A 19,321-nucleotide genomic window follows, 5' to 3' on the forward strand; every position below is an offset into this window, starting at 1 on the left:
ACGTGGATGTGAGCGTGTCTCCTCTGTGTTCCACATGGATGTGAGCGTGTCTCCTCTGTGTTCCACGTGGATGTGAGCGTGTCTCCTCTGTGTTCCACGTGGATGTGAGCGTGTCTCCTCTGTGTTCCACATTGATGTGAGCGTGTCTCCTCTGTGTTCCACATGGATGTGAGCGTGTCTCCTCTGTGTTCCACATTGATGTGAGCGTGTCTCTTCTACCCAGGCTGAGTATCAGCTGCAGAACGTTACTTTGATGCTCTGGTGAAGAAGGAGCAGATGGAGGACAAAATGAGGAACATCAGAGAGATGAAGTGTCGCGCTGTCAGCTGCAAAGAGGTACACTTTTTTCTTGATCAATGAATGGCCAAGTCAGTCCTATTCAAAGCATTTTATTAGAACCGCCGAACATCCCCCACTTAGGTTTGATAGAAGCATTCACACTAGGTTGCTCATGTATGCAGTACACCCGCCACCCCGCAGGGGGCAACAGCGAAGCACTTGTGTCACAACAACAGCGTGAGTAGAAGAAGATGGCACTATCGACCCTAAAATAAATCCAAATAAATCGCCAAAATGGGACTTTTAACTGCGCCTAGAAAACAACAACTGAATGTAGTGAAATTTCTAACTTTGTGATGTCTTTTAGTTTTCTTGGTCGTGTTATTTTTTGGCTCCATGTAGTCATCTCCTTTAATACATGTAGATCCATGTATTTATCTTGTTTAATACATGTAGATCCATGTATTTATCTCCTTTAATACATGTAGCTCCATGTATTTATCTTATTTAATACATGTAGCTCCATGTATTTATCTTATTTAATACATGTAGCTCCATGTATTTATCTTATTTAATACATGTAGCTCCATGTATTTATCTTATTTAATACATGTAGATCCATGTATTTATCTCCTTTAATACATGTAGCTCCATGTATTTATCTTATTTAATACATGTAGATCCATGTATTTATCTTATTTAATACATGTAGATCCATGTATTTATATCCTTTAATACATGTAGCTCCATGTATTTATCTTATTTAATACATGGAGCTCCATGTATTTATCTTATTTAATACATGTAGATCCATGTATTTATCTTGTTTAATACATGTAGATCCATGTATTTATCTCCTTTAATACATGTAGCTCCATGTATTTATCTTATTTAATACATGTAGCTCCATGTATTCTTCTGTGTAATACATGTTTCCCTGAATGTGCCTGGTAGAGGGCGATAAAGCTATACCTTAGGTTTAATTGTGTTGAGCCACATGTGTGAATGTGTCATCTCCATATGCATATGTAGTTTATACTGTGTGAATGTATTAAGACTAAACTTTGTATTTTATTCTGTTAAATATACAATAGATTATATTTATTTAATATATACTATGGCCGTTATACTCTCAGTCCTACAAACCTAAATAAAGGAAGATGTGTCAAGATATAAAACTGAGGAACTAATAATTATTCAAAAGAAGGAACACCGATCAACAAAACTTCTGGAGATTTTTTTACTGAATTCTGTTAACTATCTGTCGAGCTGCACATGCTGGAAACTACACGTTTGAATTTTTTGACAGTGCAGCGTGAAAGCCGCTGATTTTACTTTGCAAATAACGAATTGACGAAACATCCACATTTTTATGTCTGGCCCCTAAGCCTTTGGACTCTTAAAAGTGCGGCCCTCCTCCTTATGTACCGACATGAGTTTGATGGTGGCGCCCCGCCATGGCAAAATTAAAGCAGCATGCCTTAAAAGTAAGGTTTTTTCAACGTGAAAACAAATTCATGTAATCTAATGTATGAATGAATATATAGCCTATTATTTGTCAACTACTGACTCGTGATGCACTGAAAATTCGACCACTGAAAAAAGCGGGATGTTGTGACGCCGTAACCAAGAGGCCTGCGAGGCGACATGTACTTGTGATATAAACAACATATACAGCGATTTACAAAATGTGCAATGTTCAAATATTAAAACGACAGCTTTCAAGAAGAGAAAATCCGAGTGGAGCAAGTTTGACGTCAGGTTTGCTGCGGCCCTCGCTGGTTCCGAGCAACAGAAGTAAAGACTTGCTAAACACCAGTAGAATCTCTAAGACTGCAAGGAAAGCTCAGAATCTCCTAAAATGTAAACAAATGGTCAAATATGTACTTTTATGTTCACATCCCATTGACCAAATATATGCTTGAAGTCTGCTACCTTTGCAACCGCTGACATGACTTATTCAAAATGATTATGGCATTAATGGAATTATGCAATTTTTGATGGCGCACAAACATTTTTTTGTCATGTACACAAAGTTCAGTGGGCAGGTTGTGTTATGTGTGACCATGTCTGTTGACATTTTCAGTTGGTTGGAATTTATTTTATTTTAAAAATGTTAGGTTTTTTTTGTGTAGCATGACTAGGGAAGGTTGTCCACTAGATGACGACATATCAGCAGCATCAAAACTGTCTGACTATTAAAAGTAAATGAAATCTCCCCTTGGCTAAAATTCCTTTTTAAACTCATGACGTCTAGCTAGCCAAATTGAAGACGTCAGTGGGTCTTATTTGGCCGGCAGGCTGCAGTTTGGACGACCCTGCTCTAGAAACTTGGACAAATTCTCAGCAAAGTACATACAAAAGACCAAAACTGTATAATAAAAGAAACATATGTTATTACTACCTAATAGTAACACAAATCAATGTATAGCATTTTTTTAGCCTTTTTAAAGAAAATATAATGCCCCATTGCCAATTATGCTAATGATGTCATATTGACCACGCCTCTCGCCATGTCCTGACCGCACAAGTACTTTGAGGGAAGTCTTGCAAGTGGCATTTTAGTCATAAGAGCAACATTATCTTCTAAAGGTCTTGCTTGCTTACAGTGCAAGTACACCTACTTCAAAGCGGCAGACCGCTGCGTGGCGGACAACCATCCACTCTACTGGCACGACGCTAAGAAGCGTTTCTTCAAGTGTCCGTGCGGACAGAGAGCCATCGCCCTGGACAGGCTGCCGCACAAACACTGCAGGTAGGACGCTCTCTTGTGTCCTGTGAAGGTGTCTTGAGTAGAAGATCTCACCTTTGTCTTACTTTACAGTAACTTCACCTTTGTCTTACTTTACAGTAACTTCACCTTTGTCTTACTTTACAGTAACTGTGGTCTGTTTAAATGGGAGCGGGATGGCATGCTGAAGGTAAACATTCTTACATTTTCTTCTAAACACCAACAATATAATCTCATCCAAAACAACAATCCCGCCTTTATTTACATAAAGATGACAGCCTCCAATCAGAAATACGATCTCAGTATACATTTTTGATGTAAATAATGAAATGATTGCTAAGTAAAATGAAAACGTGGCTCTCTGGCTAGGTCAGATGTGTCCAAAGTAACGGCCCATCGCGCATTTGAAAAAATGTATAATAAAAGATCAAACAGGTGAAATGTAACGAGAAAAAGTTGCAGTGTTGATTCTAATAACACAAAGCTGCAATGCAGGCTGTTTTTTTCTTTAAAGCTGTCATCGCTCACAAAATAATAATGAATCAAAATCAATGTTATTATGAATTATTGACATATTCAAGGCTCCAATGATCTAATATTCCACTTTCAATTAGTTGTGTGGGGAAAATATTTTTTGTCATTAAAAGCAAAGTTTTCTATGACAAAAAGGTCATGAAACAAAAAACCTACAAAAAAAATAATAATACAAACTTATAATAGGCAAAGAGATCTGAAGTTGATGTATTGAAAGTAAAAAAAAAAGTATGACTTATTTTGAACACTCTTATGAGTGGACCCATTTTTAGATTCCTGATCATTTTTTTGCATTCTTTTATTAATAATAAATCCAAATCAATGTTATGAATTATTGACCTATATAAGGCTCTAATTACTTTGCATGAAATATTGCACTTTGAACATTTTTGGGGTATAAAATATTGCATATTTAGTGTGTTTGCTGTAAAAGAAAAAAACCTCAGCAAAGCTTTCTATGACAAAAAGGGCACAAAACGAAAAATATTAAAATAATAATAAAATACTTGATAGATAGATCTCCATTTTCAATGTTGTTACAAATCTTCGACATATTTAAGGCTCCATTTACTACACATTGAATATTTCACTTTGAACATTTTTTGGGGGTGGAAAATATTGATTATATTGTGTTTTTTTCTTTTAAAAATGGGGTTTTCTTTAACAAAAACGACATAAAAATACATTATAAATATATATGTATATCTTTATAAAAAACGCTAGATCTGAAGTTGATCTACAGATGCAAGCATTGAAAGAAGAAAAAAAATATATATATATGTATACAAAAAAATATACATATATATATATACATACACTTATTTTAAAACATTTTATGACTGAGACCTGGGACCAAACTTGAAGGAAGCCCTAAGGGTTTAAAATTGGTTTTAAAAATGTAAAACATCATAATGGCCCCCACATGCTTTATTTTTCAGTGGAAAAGTTTGGACACCCCTGAGGTGGCTAGTCCTTTTTGAACAGTATAATGCACAACAGAAGCCATGTTGTAAGGTGCAAACTGCATTAATAGCACTTTGTCAACAACACCCTGAGGCGCATGCAGAGTTAGATCAAGCTGCTAAATTTTGACCAATCATATTACTTCTAATGCAGCCAAGTTAAAAAAACAAATACTTCTTGAGTCAGCATGAATTGGAGACCCTTGTGTTTATTTGCTGCTGTGGACCACCTTGAAGACATTTCTCTGAAAAAAGGCGGTGGTTTCCTGTCATAGAAATGAGAAACAATGAAGCACGGTGATAATACAACAAAGCATTATTATCCCTGCAAAGCCTCTTTTCTATTGGATTTGTTTGGATTGCTTCCTATTTTTGTTTTTACATGTGGGCAAATCCATCTCCTTTTCTTTCCTGCAGGAGAAAAAAGGCCCCAAAATCGGTGGAGAACTTCTCCTGCCGCGAGGAGAGGAGCACGGCAAGTTCCTCAACAGTCTTAAGTAGAGACTCTTTTTTTTGCTGGGACAACTTCCATGCACGTGACTTTTTTATGCCCATCATGGAAAGACATCTATACTTGATTAAAGTAATACTTGACACATTCACTGTTTCTCTTCGTGACATGACATCATCACACTTGAGGACCCATTCATTGTTATACCCTTTTCTATTTGACCTTTGCACTCCTGCATGACTGCGATGAGGTGGCCACTTGTCCAGGGTGTACCCCGCCTTCAGCCCCATTGTAGCTGAGATAGGCTCCAGCGGCCCCAAAGGGAATAAGCGGTAGAAATGGATGGATGGATGGACTCCTGCATGATCCCCTGCACACAAAACTGTGTCTGTCTGCATCACTTCCTCCTACTGTGTTTTCTACATCAACTCCACCAGCCCACATCCTCATTTTGCCCGTGCTGAAGCTGAGTCAAAAGACAACTTTCCGTAAGTATCAGGATTTTTCTCACATATTTGCTCAACGTGCTAACAGTGTAGTCAGCAGACACGCGCGCTGCAATAGAAATTCCAAAGCCAAATGGGGCATGCCCTTATAAGTACCTTTGGCACATATTGACATCAATGCAACCACATTTTGGATGAAAACAGGGGAGGGGGCAGGCCTAAATCATTTACATGGCATGCCCATATAAGTACGTCCGGCCTGTATTAACGTCGGTGAAATGAGGGAAGAGAGCAGTCCTCCAACATTTACATGGCATGCCCATATAAGTACGTGCCAGGCTTCTTACTGAGCGTTTGGTATATTTTTCAGTTTATTTCCATTTATTTTGGTTCCACTTCCTGCACGTGTCCCTGAGTGCTCGTTTCCCTCACCTGTCTCTGATTGGCAGCCTGGCACACCTGGTGTCATCAGGCAGGGCTCCATGATTGTATCCTGCTTTCTGTTCTCCTTGCATGTCCACTTACCAGTTGCACTATTTCCCTTTTGACATTAGAGTCATGTTTTCCTGCGCTGCACCTGCCATCTCTGCATCCTGGGCTCCAACAACAGTCCCTGACAGTACGTTTGGTAAGTACTGACCTTTCTAATGTAGGTTTATTCTGAACATGCTTCGGTACAACTTTCTAATATAGGTTTATTCTGAACATGCTTCGGTACAACTTTCTAATGTAGGTTTATTCTGAACATGCTTCGGTACAACTTTCTGATGTAGGTTTATTCTGAACATGCTTCGGTACAACTTTCTAATGTAGGTTTATTCTGAACATGCTTCGGTACAACTTTCTAATGTAGGTTTATTCTGAACATGCTTCGGTACAACTTTCTAATGTAGGTTTATTCTGAACATGCTTCGGTACAACTTTCTGATGTAGGTTTATTCTGAACATGCTTCGGTACAACTTTCTAATGTAGGTTTATTCTGAACATGCTTCGGTACAACTTTCTAATGTAGGTTTATTCTGAACATGCTTCGGTACAACTTTCTAATGTAGGTTTATTCTGAACATGCTTCGGTACAACTTTCTAATGTAGGTTTATTCTGAACATGCTTCGGTACAACTTTCTAATGTAGGTTTATTCTGAACATGCTTCAGTACAACTTTCTGATGTAGGTTTATTCTGAACATGCTTCGGTACAACTTTCTAATGTAGGTTTATTCTGAACATGCTTCAGTACAACTTTCTGATGTAGGTTTATTCTGAACATGCTTCGGTACAACTTTCTAATATAGGTTTATTCTGAACATGCTTCGGTACAACTTTCTAATGTAGGTTTATTCTGAACATGCTTCGGTACAACTTTCTGATGTAGGTTTATTCTGAACATGCTTCGGTACAACTTTCTAATGTAGGTTTATTCTGAACATGCTTCAGTACAACTTTCTAATGTAGGTTTATTCTGAACATGCTTCGGTACAACTTTCTAATGTAGGTTTATTCTGAACATGCTTCGGTACAACTTTCTAATGTAGGTTTATTCTGAACATGCTTCAGTACAACTTTCTGATGTAGGTTTATTCTGAACATGCTTCGGTACAACTTTCTAATGTAGGTTTATTCTGAACATGCTTCGGTACAACTTTCTGATGTAGGTTTATTCTGAACATGCTTCGGTACAACTTTCTAATGTAGGTTTATTCTGAACATGCTTCAGTACAACTTTCTGATGTAGGTTTATTCTGAACATGCTTCGGTACAACTTTCTAATGTAGGTTTATTCTGAACATGCTTCGGTACAACTTTCTGATGTAGGTTTATTCTGAACATGCTTCGGTACAACTTTCTAATGTAGGTTTATTCTGAACATGCTTCAGTACAACTTTCTGATGTAGGTTTATTCTGAACATGCTTCGGTACAACTTTCTGATGTAGGTTTATTCTGAACATGCTTCGGTACAACTTTCTGATGTAGGTTTATTCTGAACATGCTTCAGTACAACTTTCTGATGTAGGTTTATTCTGAACATGCTTCGGTACAACTTTCTAATGTAGGTTTATTCTGAACATGCTTCAGTACAACTTTCTGATGTAGGTTTATTCTGAACATGCTTCGGTACAACTTTCTAATGTAGGTTTATTCTGAACATGCTTCGGTACAACTTTCTGATGTAGGTTTATTCTGAACATGCTTCGGTACAACTTTCTGATGTAGGTTTATTCTGAACATGCTTCGGTACAACTTTCTGATGTAGGTTTATTCTGAACATGCTTCAGTACAACTTTCTGATGTAGGTTTATTCTGAACATGCTTCGGTACAACTTTCTAATGTAGGTTTATTCTGAACATGCTTCAGTACAACTTTCTGATGTAGGTTTATTCTGAACATGCTTCGGTACAACTTTCTAATGTAGGTTTATTCTGAACATGCTTCGGTACAACTTTCTAATGTAGGTTTATTCTGAACATGCTTCAGTACAACTTTCTGATGTAGGTTTATTCTGAACATGCTTCGGTACAACTTTCTAATGTAGGTTTATTCTGAACATGCTTCGGTACAACTTTCTGATGTAGGTTTATTCTGAACATGCTTCGGTACAACTTTCTTATGTAGGTTTATTCTGAACATGCTTCGGTACAACTTTCTGATGTAGGTTTATTCTGAACATGCTTCGGTACAACTTTCTGATGTAGGTTTATTCTGAACATGCTTCGGTACAACTTTCTAATGTAGGTTTATTCTGAACATGCTTCAGTACAACTTTCTGATGTAGGTTTATTCTGAACATGCTTCGGTACAACTTTCTGATGTAGGTTTATTCTGAACATGCTTCGGTACAACTTTCTAATGTAGGTTTATTCTGAACATGCTTCAGTACAACTTTCTGATGTAGGTTTATTCTGAACATGCTTCGGTACAACTTTCTGATGTAGGTTTATTCTGAACATGCTTCAGTACAACTTTCTGATGTAGGTTTATTCTGAACATGCTTCGGTACAACTTTCTAATGTAGGTTTATTCTGAACATGCTTCGGTACAACTTTCTAATGTAGGTTTATTCTGAACATGCTTCGGTACAACTTTCTGATGTAGGTTTATTCTGAACATGCTTCGGTACAACTTTCTAATGTAGGTTTATTCTGAACATGCTTCGGTACAACTTTCTGATGTAGGTTTATTCTGAACATGCTTCAGTACAACTTTCTGATGTAGGTTTATTCTGAACATGCTTCGGTACAACTTTCTAATGTAGGTTTATTCTGAACATGCTTCGGTACAACTTTCTGATGTAGGTTTATTCTGAACATGCTTCGGTACAACTTTCTAATGTAGGTTTATTCTGAACATGCTTCAGTACAACTTTCTGATGTAGGTTTATTCTGAACATGCTTCGGTACAACTTTCTAATGTAGGTTTATTCTGAACATGCTTCGGTACAACTTTCTGATGTAGGTTTATTCTGAACATGCTTCGGTACAACTTTCTAATGTAGGTTTATTCTGAACATGCTTCGGTACAACTTTCTGATGTAGGTTTATTCTGAACATGCTTCGGTACAACTTTCTGATGTAGGTTTATTCTGAACATGCTTCAGTACAACTTTCTGATGTAGGTTTATTCTGAACATGCTTCGGTACAACTTTCTAATGTAGGTTTATTCTGAACATGCTTCAGTACAACTTTCTGATGTAGGTTTATTCTGAACATGCTTCGGTACAACTTTCTGATGTAGGTTTATTCTGAACATGCTTCGGTACAACTTTCTAATGTAGGTTTATTCTGAACATGCTTCGGTACAACTTTCTAATGTAGGTTTATTCTGAACATGCTTCGGTACAACTTTCTGATGTAGGTTTATTCTGAACATGCTTCGGTACAACTTTCTGATGTAGGTTTATTCTGAACATGCTTCAGGTACAACCTTTCTGATGTAGGTTTATTCTGAACATGCTTCGGTACAACTTTCTAATGTAGGTTTATTCTGAACATGCTTCGTACAACTTTCTGATGTAGGTTTATTCTGAACATGCTTCGGTACAACTTTCTGATGTAGGTTTATTCTGAACATGCTTCGGTACAACTTTCTAATGTAGGTTTATTCTGAACATGCTTCAGTACAACTTTCTGATGTAGGTTTATTCTGAACATGCTTCGGTACAACTTTCTGATGTAGTTTATTCTGAACATGCTTCAGTACAACTTTCTGATGTAGGTTTATTCTGAACATGCTTCGGTACAACTTTCTAATGTAGGTTTATTCTGAACATGCTTCGGTACAACTTTTTAATGTAGGTTTATTCTGAACATGCTTCGGTACAACTTTCTGATGTAGGGTTTATTCTGAACATGCTTCGGTACAACTTTCTAATGTAGGTTTATTCTGAACATGCTTCGGTACAACTTTCTGATGTAGGTTTATTCTGAACATGCTTCAGTACAACTTTCTGATGTAGGTTTATTCTGAACATGCTTCGGTACAACTTTCTAATGTAGGTTTATTCTGAACATGCTTCGGTACAACTTTCTGATGTAGGTTTATTCTGAACATGCTTCGGTACAACTTTCTAATGTAGGTTTATTCTGAACATGCTTCAGTACACTTTCTGATGTAGGTTTATTCTGAACATGCTTCGGTACAACTTTCTAATGTAGGTTTATTCTGAACATGCTTCGGTACAACTTTCTGATGTAGGTTTATTCTGAACATGCTTCAGTACAACTTTCTGATGTAGGTTTATTCTGAACATGCTTCGGTACAACTTTCTAATGTAGGTTTATTCTGAACATGCTTCGGTACAACTTTCTGATGTAGGTTTATTCTGAACATGCTTCGGTACAACTTTCTGATGTAGGTTTATTCTGAACATGCTTCAGGTACAACTTTCTGATGTAGGTTTATTCTGAACATGCTTCGTACAACTTTCTGAATGTAGGTTTATTCTGAACATGCTTCAGTACAACTTTCTGATGTAGGTTTATTCTGAACATGCTTCGGTACAACTTTCTGATGTAGGTTTATTCTGAACATGCTTCGGTACAACTTTCTAATGTAGGTTTATTCTGAACATGCTTCGGTACAACTTTCTAATGTAGGTTTATTCTGAACATGCTTCGGTACAACTTTCTGATGTAGGTTTATTCTGAACATGCTTCGGTACAACTTTCTGATGTAGGTTTATTCTGAACATGCTTCGGTACAACTTTCTGATGTAGGTTTATTCTGAACATGCTTCGGTACAACTTTCTGATGTAGGTTATTCTGAACATGCTTCAGTACAACTTTCTGATGTAGGTTTATTCTGAACATGCTTCGGTACAACTTTCTAATGTAGGTTTATTCTGAACATGCTTCGGTACAACTTTCTGATGTAGGTTTATTCTGAACATGCTTCGGTACAACTTTCTGATGTAGGTTTATTCTGAACATGCTTCGGTACAACTTTCTGATGTAGGTTTATTCTGAACATGCTTCAGTACAACTTTCTGATGTAGGTTTATTCTGAACATGCTTCGGTACAACTTTCTAATGTAGGTTTATTCTGAACATGCTTCAGGTACAACTTTCTGATGTAGGTTTATTCTGACATGCTTCGGTACAACTTTCTGATGTAGGTTTATTCTGAACATGCTTCGGTACAACTTTCTAATGTAGGTTTATTCTGAACATGCTTCAGTACAACTTTCTGATGTAGGTTTATTCTGAACATGCTTCGGTACAACTTTCTAATGTAGGTTTATTCTGAACATGCTTCGGTACAACTTTCTGATGTAGGTTTATTCTGAACATGCTTCGGTACAACTTTCTGATGTAGGTTTATTCTGAACATGCTTCGGTACAACTTTCTGATGTAGGTTTATTCTGAACATGCTTCAGTACAACTTTCTGATGTAGGTTTATTCTGAACATGCTTCGGTACAACTTTCTAATGTAGGTTTATTCTGAACATGCTTCAGTACAACTTTCTGATGTAGGTTTATTCTGAACATGCTTCGGTACAACTTTCTGATGTAGGTTTATTCTGAACATGCTTCGGTACAACTTTCTGATGTAGGTTTATTCTGAACATGCTTCGGTACAACTTTCTGATGTAGGTTTATTCTGAACATGCTTCGGTACAACTTTCTGATGTAGGTTTATTCTGAACATGCTTCGGTACAACTTTCTGATGTAGGTTTATTCTGAACATGCTTCGGTACAACTTTCTGATGTAGGTTTATTCTGAACATGCTTCGGTACAACTTTCTAATGTAGGTTTATTCTGAACATGCTTCGGTACAACTTTCTGATGTAGGTTTATTCTGAACATGCTTCAGTACAACTTTCTGATGTAGGTTTATTCTGAACATGCTTCGGTACAACTTTCTAATGTAGGTTTATTCTGAACATGCTTCGGTACAACTTTCTGATGTAGGTTTATTCTGAACATGCTTCGGTACAACTTTCTGATGTAGGTTTATTCTGAACATGCTTCGGTACAACTTTCTGATGTAGGTTTATTCTGAACATGCTTCGGTACAACTTTCTGATGTAGGTTTATTCTGAACATGCTTCGGTACAACTTTCTAATGTAGGTTTATTCTGAACATGCTTCGGTACAACTTTCTGATGTAGGTTTATTCTGAACATGCTTCAGTACAACTTTCTGATGTAGGTTTATTCTGAACATGCTTCGGTACAACTTTCTAATGTAGGTTTATTCTGAACATGCTTCGGTACAACTTTCTGATGTAGGTTTATTCTGAACATGCTTCAGTACAACTTTCTGATGTAGGTTTATTCTGAACATGCTTCGGTACAACTTTCTGATGTAGGTTTATTCTGAACATGCTTCGGTACAACTTTCTGATGTAGGTTTATTCTGAACATGCTTCGGTACAACTTTCTGATGTAGTTTATTCTGAACATGCTTCGGTACAACTTTCTGATGTAGGTTTATTCTGAACATGCTTCGGTACAACTTTCTGATGTAGGTTTATTCTGAACATGCTTCGGTACAACTTTCTAATGTAGGTTTATTCTGAACATGCTTCGGTACAACTTTCTGATGTAGGTTTATTCTGAACATGCTTCGGTACAACTTTCTGATGTAGGTTTATTCTGAACATGCTTCGGTACAACTTTCTGATGTAGGTTTATTCTGAACATGCTTCGGTACAACTTTCTGATGTAGGTTTATTCTGAACATGCTTCGGTACAACTTTCTAATGTAGGTTTATTCTGAACATGCTTCGGTACAACTTTCTGATGTAGGTTTATTCTGAACATGCTTCAGTACAACTTTCTGATGTAGGTTTATTCTGAACATGCTTCGGTACAACTTTCTAATGTAGGTTTATTCTGAACATGCTTCGGTACAACTTTCTGATGTAGGTTTATTCTGACATGCTTCGGTACAACTTTCTGATGTAGGTTTATTCTGAACATGCTTCGGTACAACTTTCTGATGTAGGTTTATTCTGAACATGCTTCGGTACAACTTTCTGATGTAGGTTTATTCTGAACATGCTTCGGTACAACTTTCTAATGTAGGTTTATTCTGAACATGCTTCGGTACAACTTCTGATGTAGGTTTATTCTGAACATGCTTCAGTACAACTTTCTGATGTAGGTTTATTCTGAACATGCTTCGGTACAACTTTCTAATGTAGGTTTATTCTGAACATGCTTCGGTACAACTTTCTGATGTAGGTTTATTCTGAACATGCTTCAGTACAACTTTCTGATGTAGGTTTATTCTGAACATGCTTCGGTACAACTTTCTGATGTAGGTTTATTCTGAACATGCTTCGGTACAACTTTCTGATGTAGGTTTATTCTGAACATGCTTCGGTACAACTTTCTGATGTAAGTTTATTCTGAACATGCTTCGGTACAACTTTCTGATGTAGGTTTATTCTGAACATGCTTCGTACAACTTTCTGATGTAGGTTTATTCTGAACATGCTTCGGTACAACTTTCTGATGTAGGTTTATTCTGAACATGCTTCAGTACAACTTTCTGATGTAGGTTTATTCTGAACATGCTTCGGTACAACTTTCTAATGTAGGTTTATTCTGAACATGCTTCAGTACAACTTTCTGAATGTAGGTTTATTCTGAACATGCTTCGGTACAACTTTCTGATGTAGGTTTATTCTGAACATGCTTCGGTACAACTTTCTAATGTAGGTTTATTCTGAACATGCTTCAGTACAACTTTCTGATGTAGGTTTATTCTGAACATGCTTCGGTACAACTTTCTGATGTAGGTTTATTCTGAACATGCTTCAGTACAACTTTCTGATGTAGGTTTATTCTGAACATGCTTCGTACAACTTTCTAATGTAGGTTTATTCTGAACATTGCTTCGGTACAACTTTCTAATGTAGGTTTATTCTGAACATGCTTCGGTACAACTTTCTGATGTAGGTTTATTCTGAACATGCTTCGGTACAACTTTCTAATGTAGGTTTATTCTGAACATGCTTCGGTACAACTTTCTGATGTAGGTTTATTCTGAACATGCTTCGGTACAACTTTCTGATGTAGGTTTATTCTGAACATGCTTCGGTACAACTTTCTGATGTAGGTTTATTCTGAACATGCTTCGGTACAACTTTCTGATGTAGGTTTATTCTGAACATGCTTCGGTACAACTTTCTGATGTAGGTTTATTCTGAACATGCTTCGGTACAACTTTCTGATGTAGGTTTATTCTGAACATGCTTCGGTACAACTTTCTGATGTAGGTTTATTCTGAACATGCTTCAGTACAACTTTCTGATGTAGGTTTATTCTGAACATGCTTCGGTACAACTTTCTAATGTAGGTTTATTCTGAACATGCTTCGGTACAACTTTCTGATGTAGGTTTATTCTGAACATGCTTCAGTACAACTTTCTGATGTAGGTTTATTCTGAACATGCTTCGGTACAACTTTCTAATGTAGGTTTATTCTGAACATGCTTCGGTACAACTTTCTGATGTAGGTTTATTCTGAACATGCTTCGGTACAACTTTCTGATGTAGGTTTATTCTGACATGCTTCGGTACAACTTTCTGATGTAGGTTTATTCTGAACATGCTTCGGTACAACTTTCTGATGTAGGTTTATTCTGAACATGCTTCGGTACAACTTTCTAATGTAGGTTTATTCTGAACATGCTTCGGTACAACTTTCTGATGTAGGTTTATTCTGAACATGCTTCAGTACAACTTTCTGATGTAGGTTTATTCTGAACATGCTTCGGTACAACTTTCTAATGTAGGTTTATTCTGAACATGCTTCGGTACAACTTTCTGATGTAGGTTTATTCTGAACATGCTTCGGTACAACTTTCTGATGTAGGTTTATTCTGAACATGCTTCGGTACAACTTTCTGATGTAGGTTTATTCTGAACATGCTTCGGTACAACTTTCTGATGTAGGTTTATTCTGAACATGCTTCGGTACAACTTTCTAATGTAGGTTTATTCTGAACATGCTTCGGTACAACTTTCTGATGTAGGTTTATTCTGAACATGCTTCAGTACAACTTTCTGATGTAGGTTTATTCTGAACATGCTTCGGTACAACTTTCTAATGTAGGGTTTATTCTGAACATGCTTCGGTACAACTTTCTGATGTAGGTTTATTCTGAACATGCTTCAGTACAACTTTCTGATGTAGGTTTATTCTGAACATGCTTCGGTACAACTTTCTGATGTAGGTTTATTCTGAACATGCTTCGGTACAACTTTCTGATGTAGGTTTATTCTGAACATGCTTCGGTACAACTTTCTGATGTAAGTTTATTCTGAACATGCTTCGGTACAACTTTCTGATGTAGGTTTATTCTGAACATGCTTCGGTACAACTTTCTGATGTAGGTTTATTCTGAACATGCTTTCGGTACAACTTTCTGATGTAGGTTTATTCTGAACATGCTTCGGTACAACTTTCTGATGTAGGTTTATTCTGAACATGCTTCGGTACAACTTTCTGATGTAGGTTTATTCTGAACATGCTTCGGTACAACTTTCTAATGTAGGTTTATTCTGAACATGCTTCAGTACAACTTTCTGATGTAGGTTTATTCTGAACATGCTTCGGTACAACTTTCTGATGTAGGTTTATTCTGAACATGCTTCGGTACAACTTTCTAATGTAGGTTTATTCTGAACATGCTTCGGTACAACTTTCTGATGTAGGTTTATTCTGAACATGCTTCAGTACAACTTTCTGATGTAGGTTTATTCTGAACATGCTTCGGTACAACTTTCTGATGTAGGTTTATTCTGAACATGCTTCAGTACAACTTTCTGATGTAGGTTTATTCTGAACATGCTTCGGTACAACTTTCTAATGTAGGTTTATTCTGAACATGCTTCAGTACAACTTTCTGATGTAGGTTTATTCTGAACATGCTTCGGTACAACTTTCTGATGTAGGTTTATTCTGAACATGCTTCAGTACAACTTTCTGATGTAGGTTTATTCTGAACATGCTTCGGTACAACTTTCTAATGTAGGTTTATTCTGAACATGCTTCGGTACAACTTTCTAATGTAGGTTTATTCTAACATGCATCAGTACAACTTTCTGATGTAGGTTTATTCTGAACATGCTTCGGTACAACTTTCTGATGTTGGTTTATTCTGAACATGCTTCGGTACAACTTGACAGGTGACAAATTGCACTTTCTGTTCACATGTCCCAAAACAAAGTAGGAAAAAGCAGAGATGATTAAATCCTGCCTCTTTTCCTTTTCATACAATTACTAACACATTTGTTCACTTCCTGTTCTCAGTTAGTACAAAATGTAAGTCCATAATAATTAATAAGTTTCCATCCATCCATCCATTTTCTACCGCTTATTCCCTTTGGGTTAGCGGGGGGTGCTGGTGTTTTTCTCAGCTATGATTTTGATAATGACATGAATAAGATGATCTCATTTTCAAAATTTTATCAGATTTCTTATTTGTGAGCCCCTTGAATTGGAATACTTTCCTCAAGTGGCTCATATCAGGACATTGTTTATTCTCATATCAGGACATTGTTTATTCTCATATCATTGTTTATTCTCATATCAGTACATTGTTTATTCTCATATCAGTACATTGTTTATTCTCATATCAGGACATTGTTTATTCTCATATCATTGTTTATTCTCATATCAGTACATTGTTTATTCTCATATCAGGACATTGTTTATTCTCATATCAGGACATTGTTTATTCTCATATCAGTACATTGTTTTATTCTCATATCAGTACATTGTTTATTCTCATATCAGGACATTGTTTATTCTCATATCAGGACATTGTTTATTCTCATATCAGTACATTGTTTATTCATCCATTCCACATACTCCTGTACTAAAGGTTTGAAGTGTTGGACGTGCTTACAAATGTTTTAGGTTACATTTTTCTCTATGGTTATATTTCTCCATTGTTGAGTTTTTTTTTATGTATAATTTTAACTGTTGGCTAATTCACCAAATCATTGAATTTTCATATTTTGGATTCAATAAATACAGGCTTTGAATGTTCTTTATATCCACCATGATGTTATTCTAACTGATTTGTTTTTGTAACATGGTTAGTGACTGAAGTGTACTTTTGTAATTATTTCTACACAATACCTCAGATATGCCAACACTAGTGAATTTGAAGTGATTTTTAGGTCATGGCATGCCCATATTTAATTATGTGCAGCACATATTGACGTCTATACAACCCACTTTTAAGAAAAAGAGGGCATGCCCATATAATGAAGTCCAGCACTTACTGTAAACAATATAACATCCATTTAAAAGACTGTCAAACTGCGTGCAGAGCCATCAAAAGTGTTTTGTTTTTTTTTTTCAAAATGCATGAACCTTATCATTTGAAACTTTGGCATGGTTCAACAGGAGTGTATATATATATATATATATATACACACACACACACAGTGTATGTATGTATGGATGGTAAAAAAAAAGCATAATAAGTAAGGAAATAGTCTAAGGACTTTCCAGTAAGACAGAAGAGAAGACTTTATTCACTAAAAGATTTGCAGCTGTATGACATCCCAGGAGCACCAAGTGTGTGTGTGCTCAAGTGAGGGGAGCAGTGAGCAGCAGCGGAGGCCGCGCTCGGGAATCATTTTTGGTGATTCAACTCCCAATTCACAGCCTTGATGCTGAGCTCCAAGCAGGGAGGTAATGGCTCCCATTTTTATAGTCTTTGGTACAAACCATGTTTCCATATGAGTTGGGAAATTGTGTTAGATGTAAATATAAACAGAATACAATGATTTGCAAATCCTTTTCAAGCCATATTCAGTTGAATATGCTACAAAGACAACATATTTGATGTTCAAACTCATAAACTTTATTTTTTTTGCCAATAATAATTAACTTAGAATTTCATGGCTGCAACACGTGCCAAAGTAGTTGGGAAAGGGCATGTTCACTACTGTGTTACATCACCTTTTCTTTTAACAACACTCAATAAACGTTTGGGAACTGAGGAAACTAATTGTTGAAGCTTTGAAAGTGGAATTCTTTCCCATTCTTGTTTTATGTAAAGCTTAAGTTGTTCAACAGTCCGGGGTCTCCGCTGTGGTATTTTAGGCATCATAATGCACCACACATTCTCAATGGGAGACGTTTCTGGACTACAGGCAGGCCAGTGTAGTACCCGCACTCTTTTACTATGAAGCCACGCTGTTGTAACAAGTGACTTGGCATTGTCTTGCTGAAATAAGCAGGGGCGTCCGTGATAACGTTGCTTGGATGACAACATATGTTGCTCCAAAAGCTGTATGTACCTTTCAGCATTAATGGTGCCTTCACAGATGTGTAAGTTACCCATGCCTTGGGCACTAATGCACCCCCATACCATCACACATGCTGGCTTTTACACTTTGCACCCATAACAATGTGGATGGTTCTTTTCCTCATTGGTCCAGAGGACACTACATCCACAGTTTCCAAATATAATTTGAAATGTGGACTCGTCAGACCACAGAACACTTTTCCTCTTTGCATCAGTCCATCTTAGATGAGCTCGGGCCCAGAGAAGCCAGCGGCGTTTCTGGGTGTTGTTGATAAATGGGTTTGGCTTTGCATAGTAGAGTTTTAATTTGCACTTACAGATGTAGCGACCAACTGTAGTTACTGACAGTGGTTTTCTGATGTGTACCTGAGCCCATGTGGCGATATCCTTCACACACTGATGTCGCTTTTTGATGCAGTAGCGTCTGAAGAAACGAAGGTCCGTTATGTCATGGCTTACGTGCAGTGATTTCTCCACATTCTCTCAACCTTTTGATGATTTTATGGACTGTAGATGGTGAAATCCCTAAATTCCTTGCAATAGCTCGTTGAGAAATGTTCTAAAACTGTTTGATGATTTCTTTACGCATTTTTTCATAAAGTGGTGACCGTTTCCCAATCCTTGTTGTGAAAGACTGAGCATTTTTTGGGAAGCTGTTTTTATAGCCAATCATGGCACCCACCTGTTCCCAATTAGCCTGCATACCTGTGGGATGTTCCAAATAAGTGTTTGATGAGCATTCCTCAACTTATCAGTATTTATTGCCACCTTTCCCAACTTCTTTGTCACGTGGTGCTGGCATCAAATTCTAAAGTTTATGATTATTTGCAAAAAAATAAGTGTTTATGAGTTTGAACATCAAATATGTTGTCTTTGTAGCATATTCAACTGAATATGGCTTGAAAATGATTTGCAAATCATTGTATTCTGTTTATATTTACATCTAACACAATTTCCCAACTCATATGGAAACGGGGTTTGTATGACTCGGCCAGGGTTTGAACTCAGGGTGGACACTGTAACCACTAGGCCACTGAGCTGGTCATTAGGTCTTATATAAAAATTCTGTGGTAGTTTACATTTCAAAATGCAATCTATGGTCATTATCCTGGATTATTGACATTGTGCACAAAGT

General features: G+C 36.9%; 1 protein-coding gene across 1 annotated transcript; it reads left to right on the top strand.

Moving 5' to 3' along the window:
* Positions 1-209: 209 nt before the first annotated feature.
* LOC133561262 (protein MCM10 homolog) lies at positions 210-5,108 on the top strand. The gene is made up of 4 exons (XM_061914623.1): positions 210-336; positions 2,889-3,034; positions 3,158-3,200; positions 4,924-5,108. Exons 1-4 carry the CDS (start codon positions 277-279, stop codon positions 5,005-5,007), a joined length of 333 nt encoding a protein of 110 aa, XP_061770607.1. The 5' UTR covers positions 210-276; the 3' UTR covers positions 5,008-5,108.
* The last annotated feature ends 14,213 nt before the right edge of the window (positions 5,109-19,321 follow it).

This window comes from Nerophis ophidion, linkage group LG10, assembly GCF_033978795.1.
Source record: "Nerophis ophidion isolate RoL-2023_Sa linkage group LG10, RoL_Noph_v1.0, whole genome shotgun sequence".
Lineage (NCBI taxonomy): Eukaryota > Metazoa > Chordata > Actinopteri > Syngnathiformes > Syngnathidae > Nerophis > Nerophis ophidion.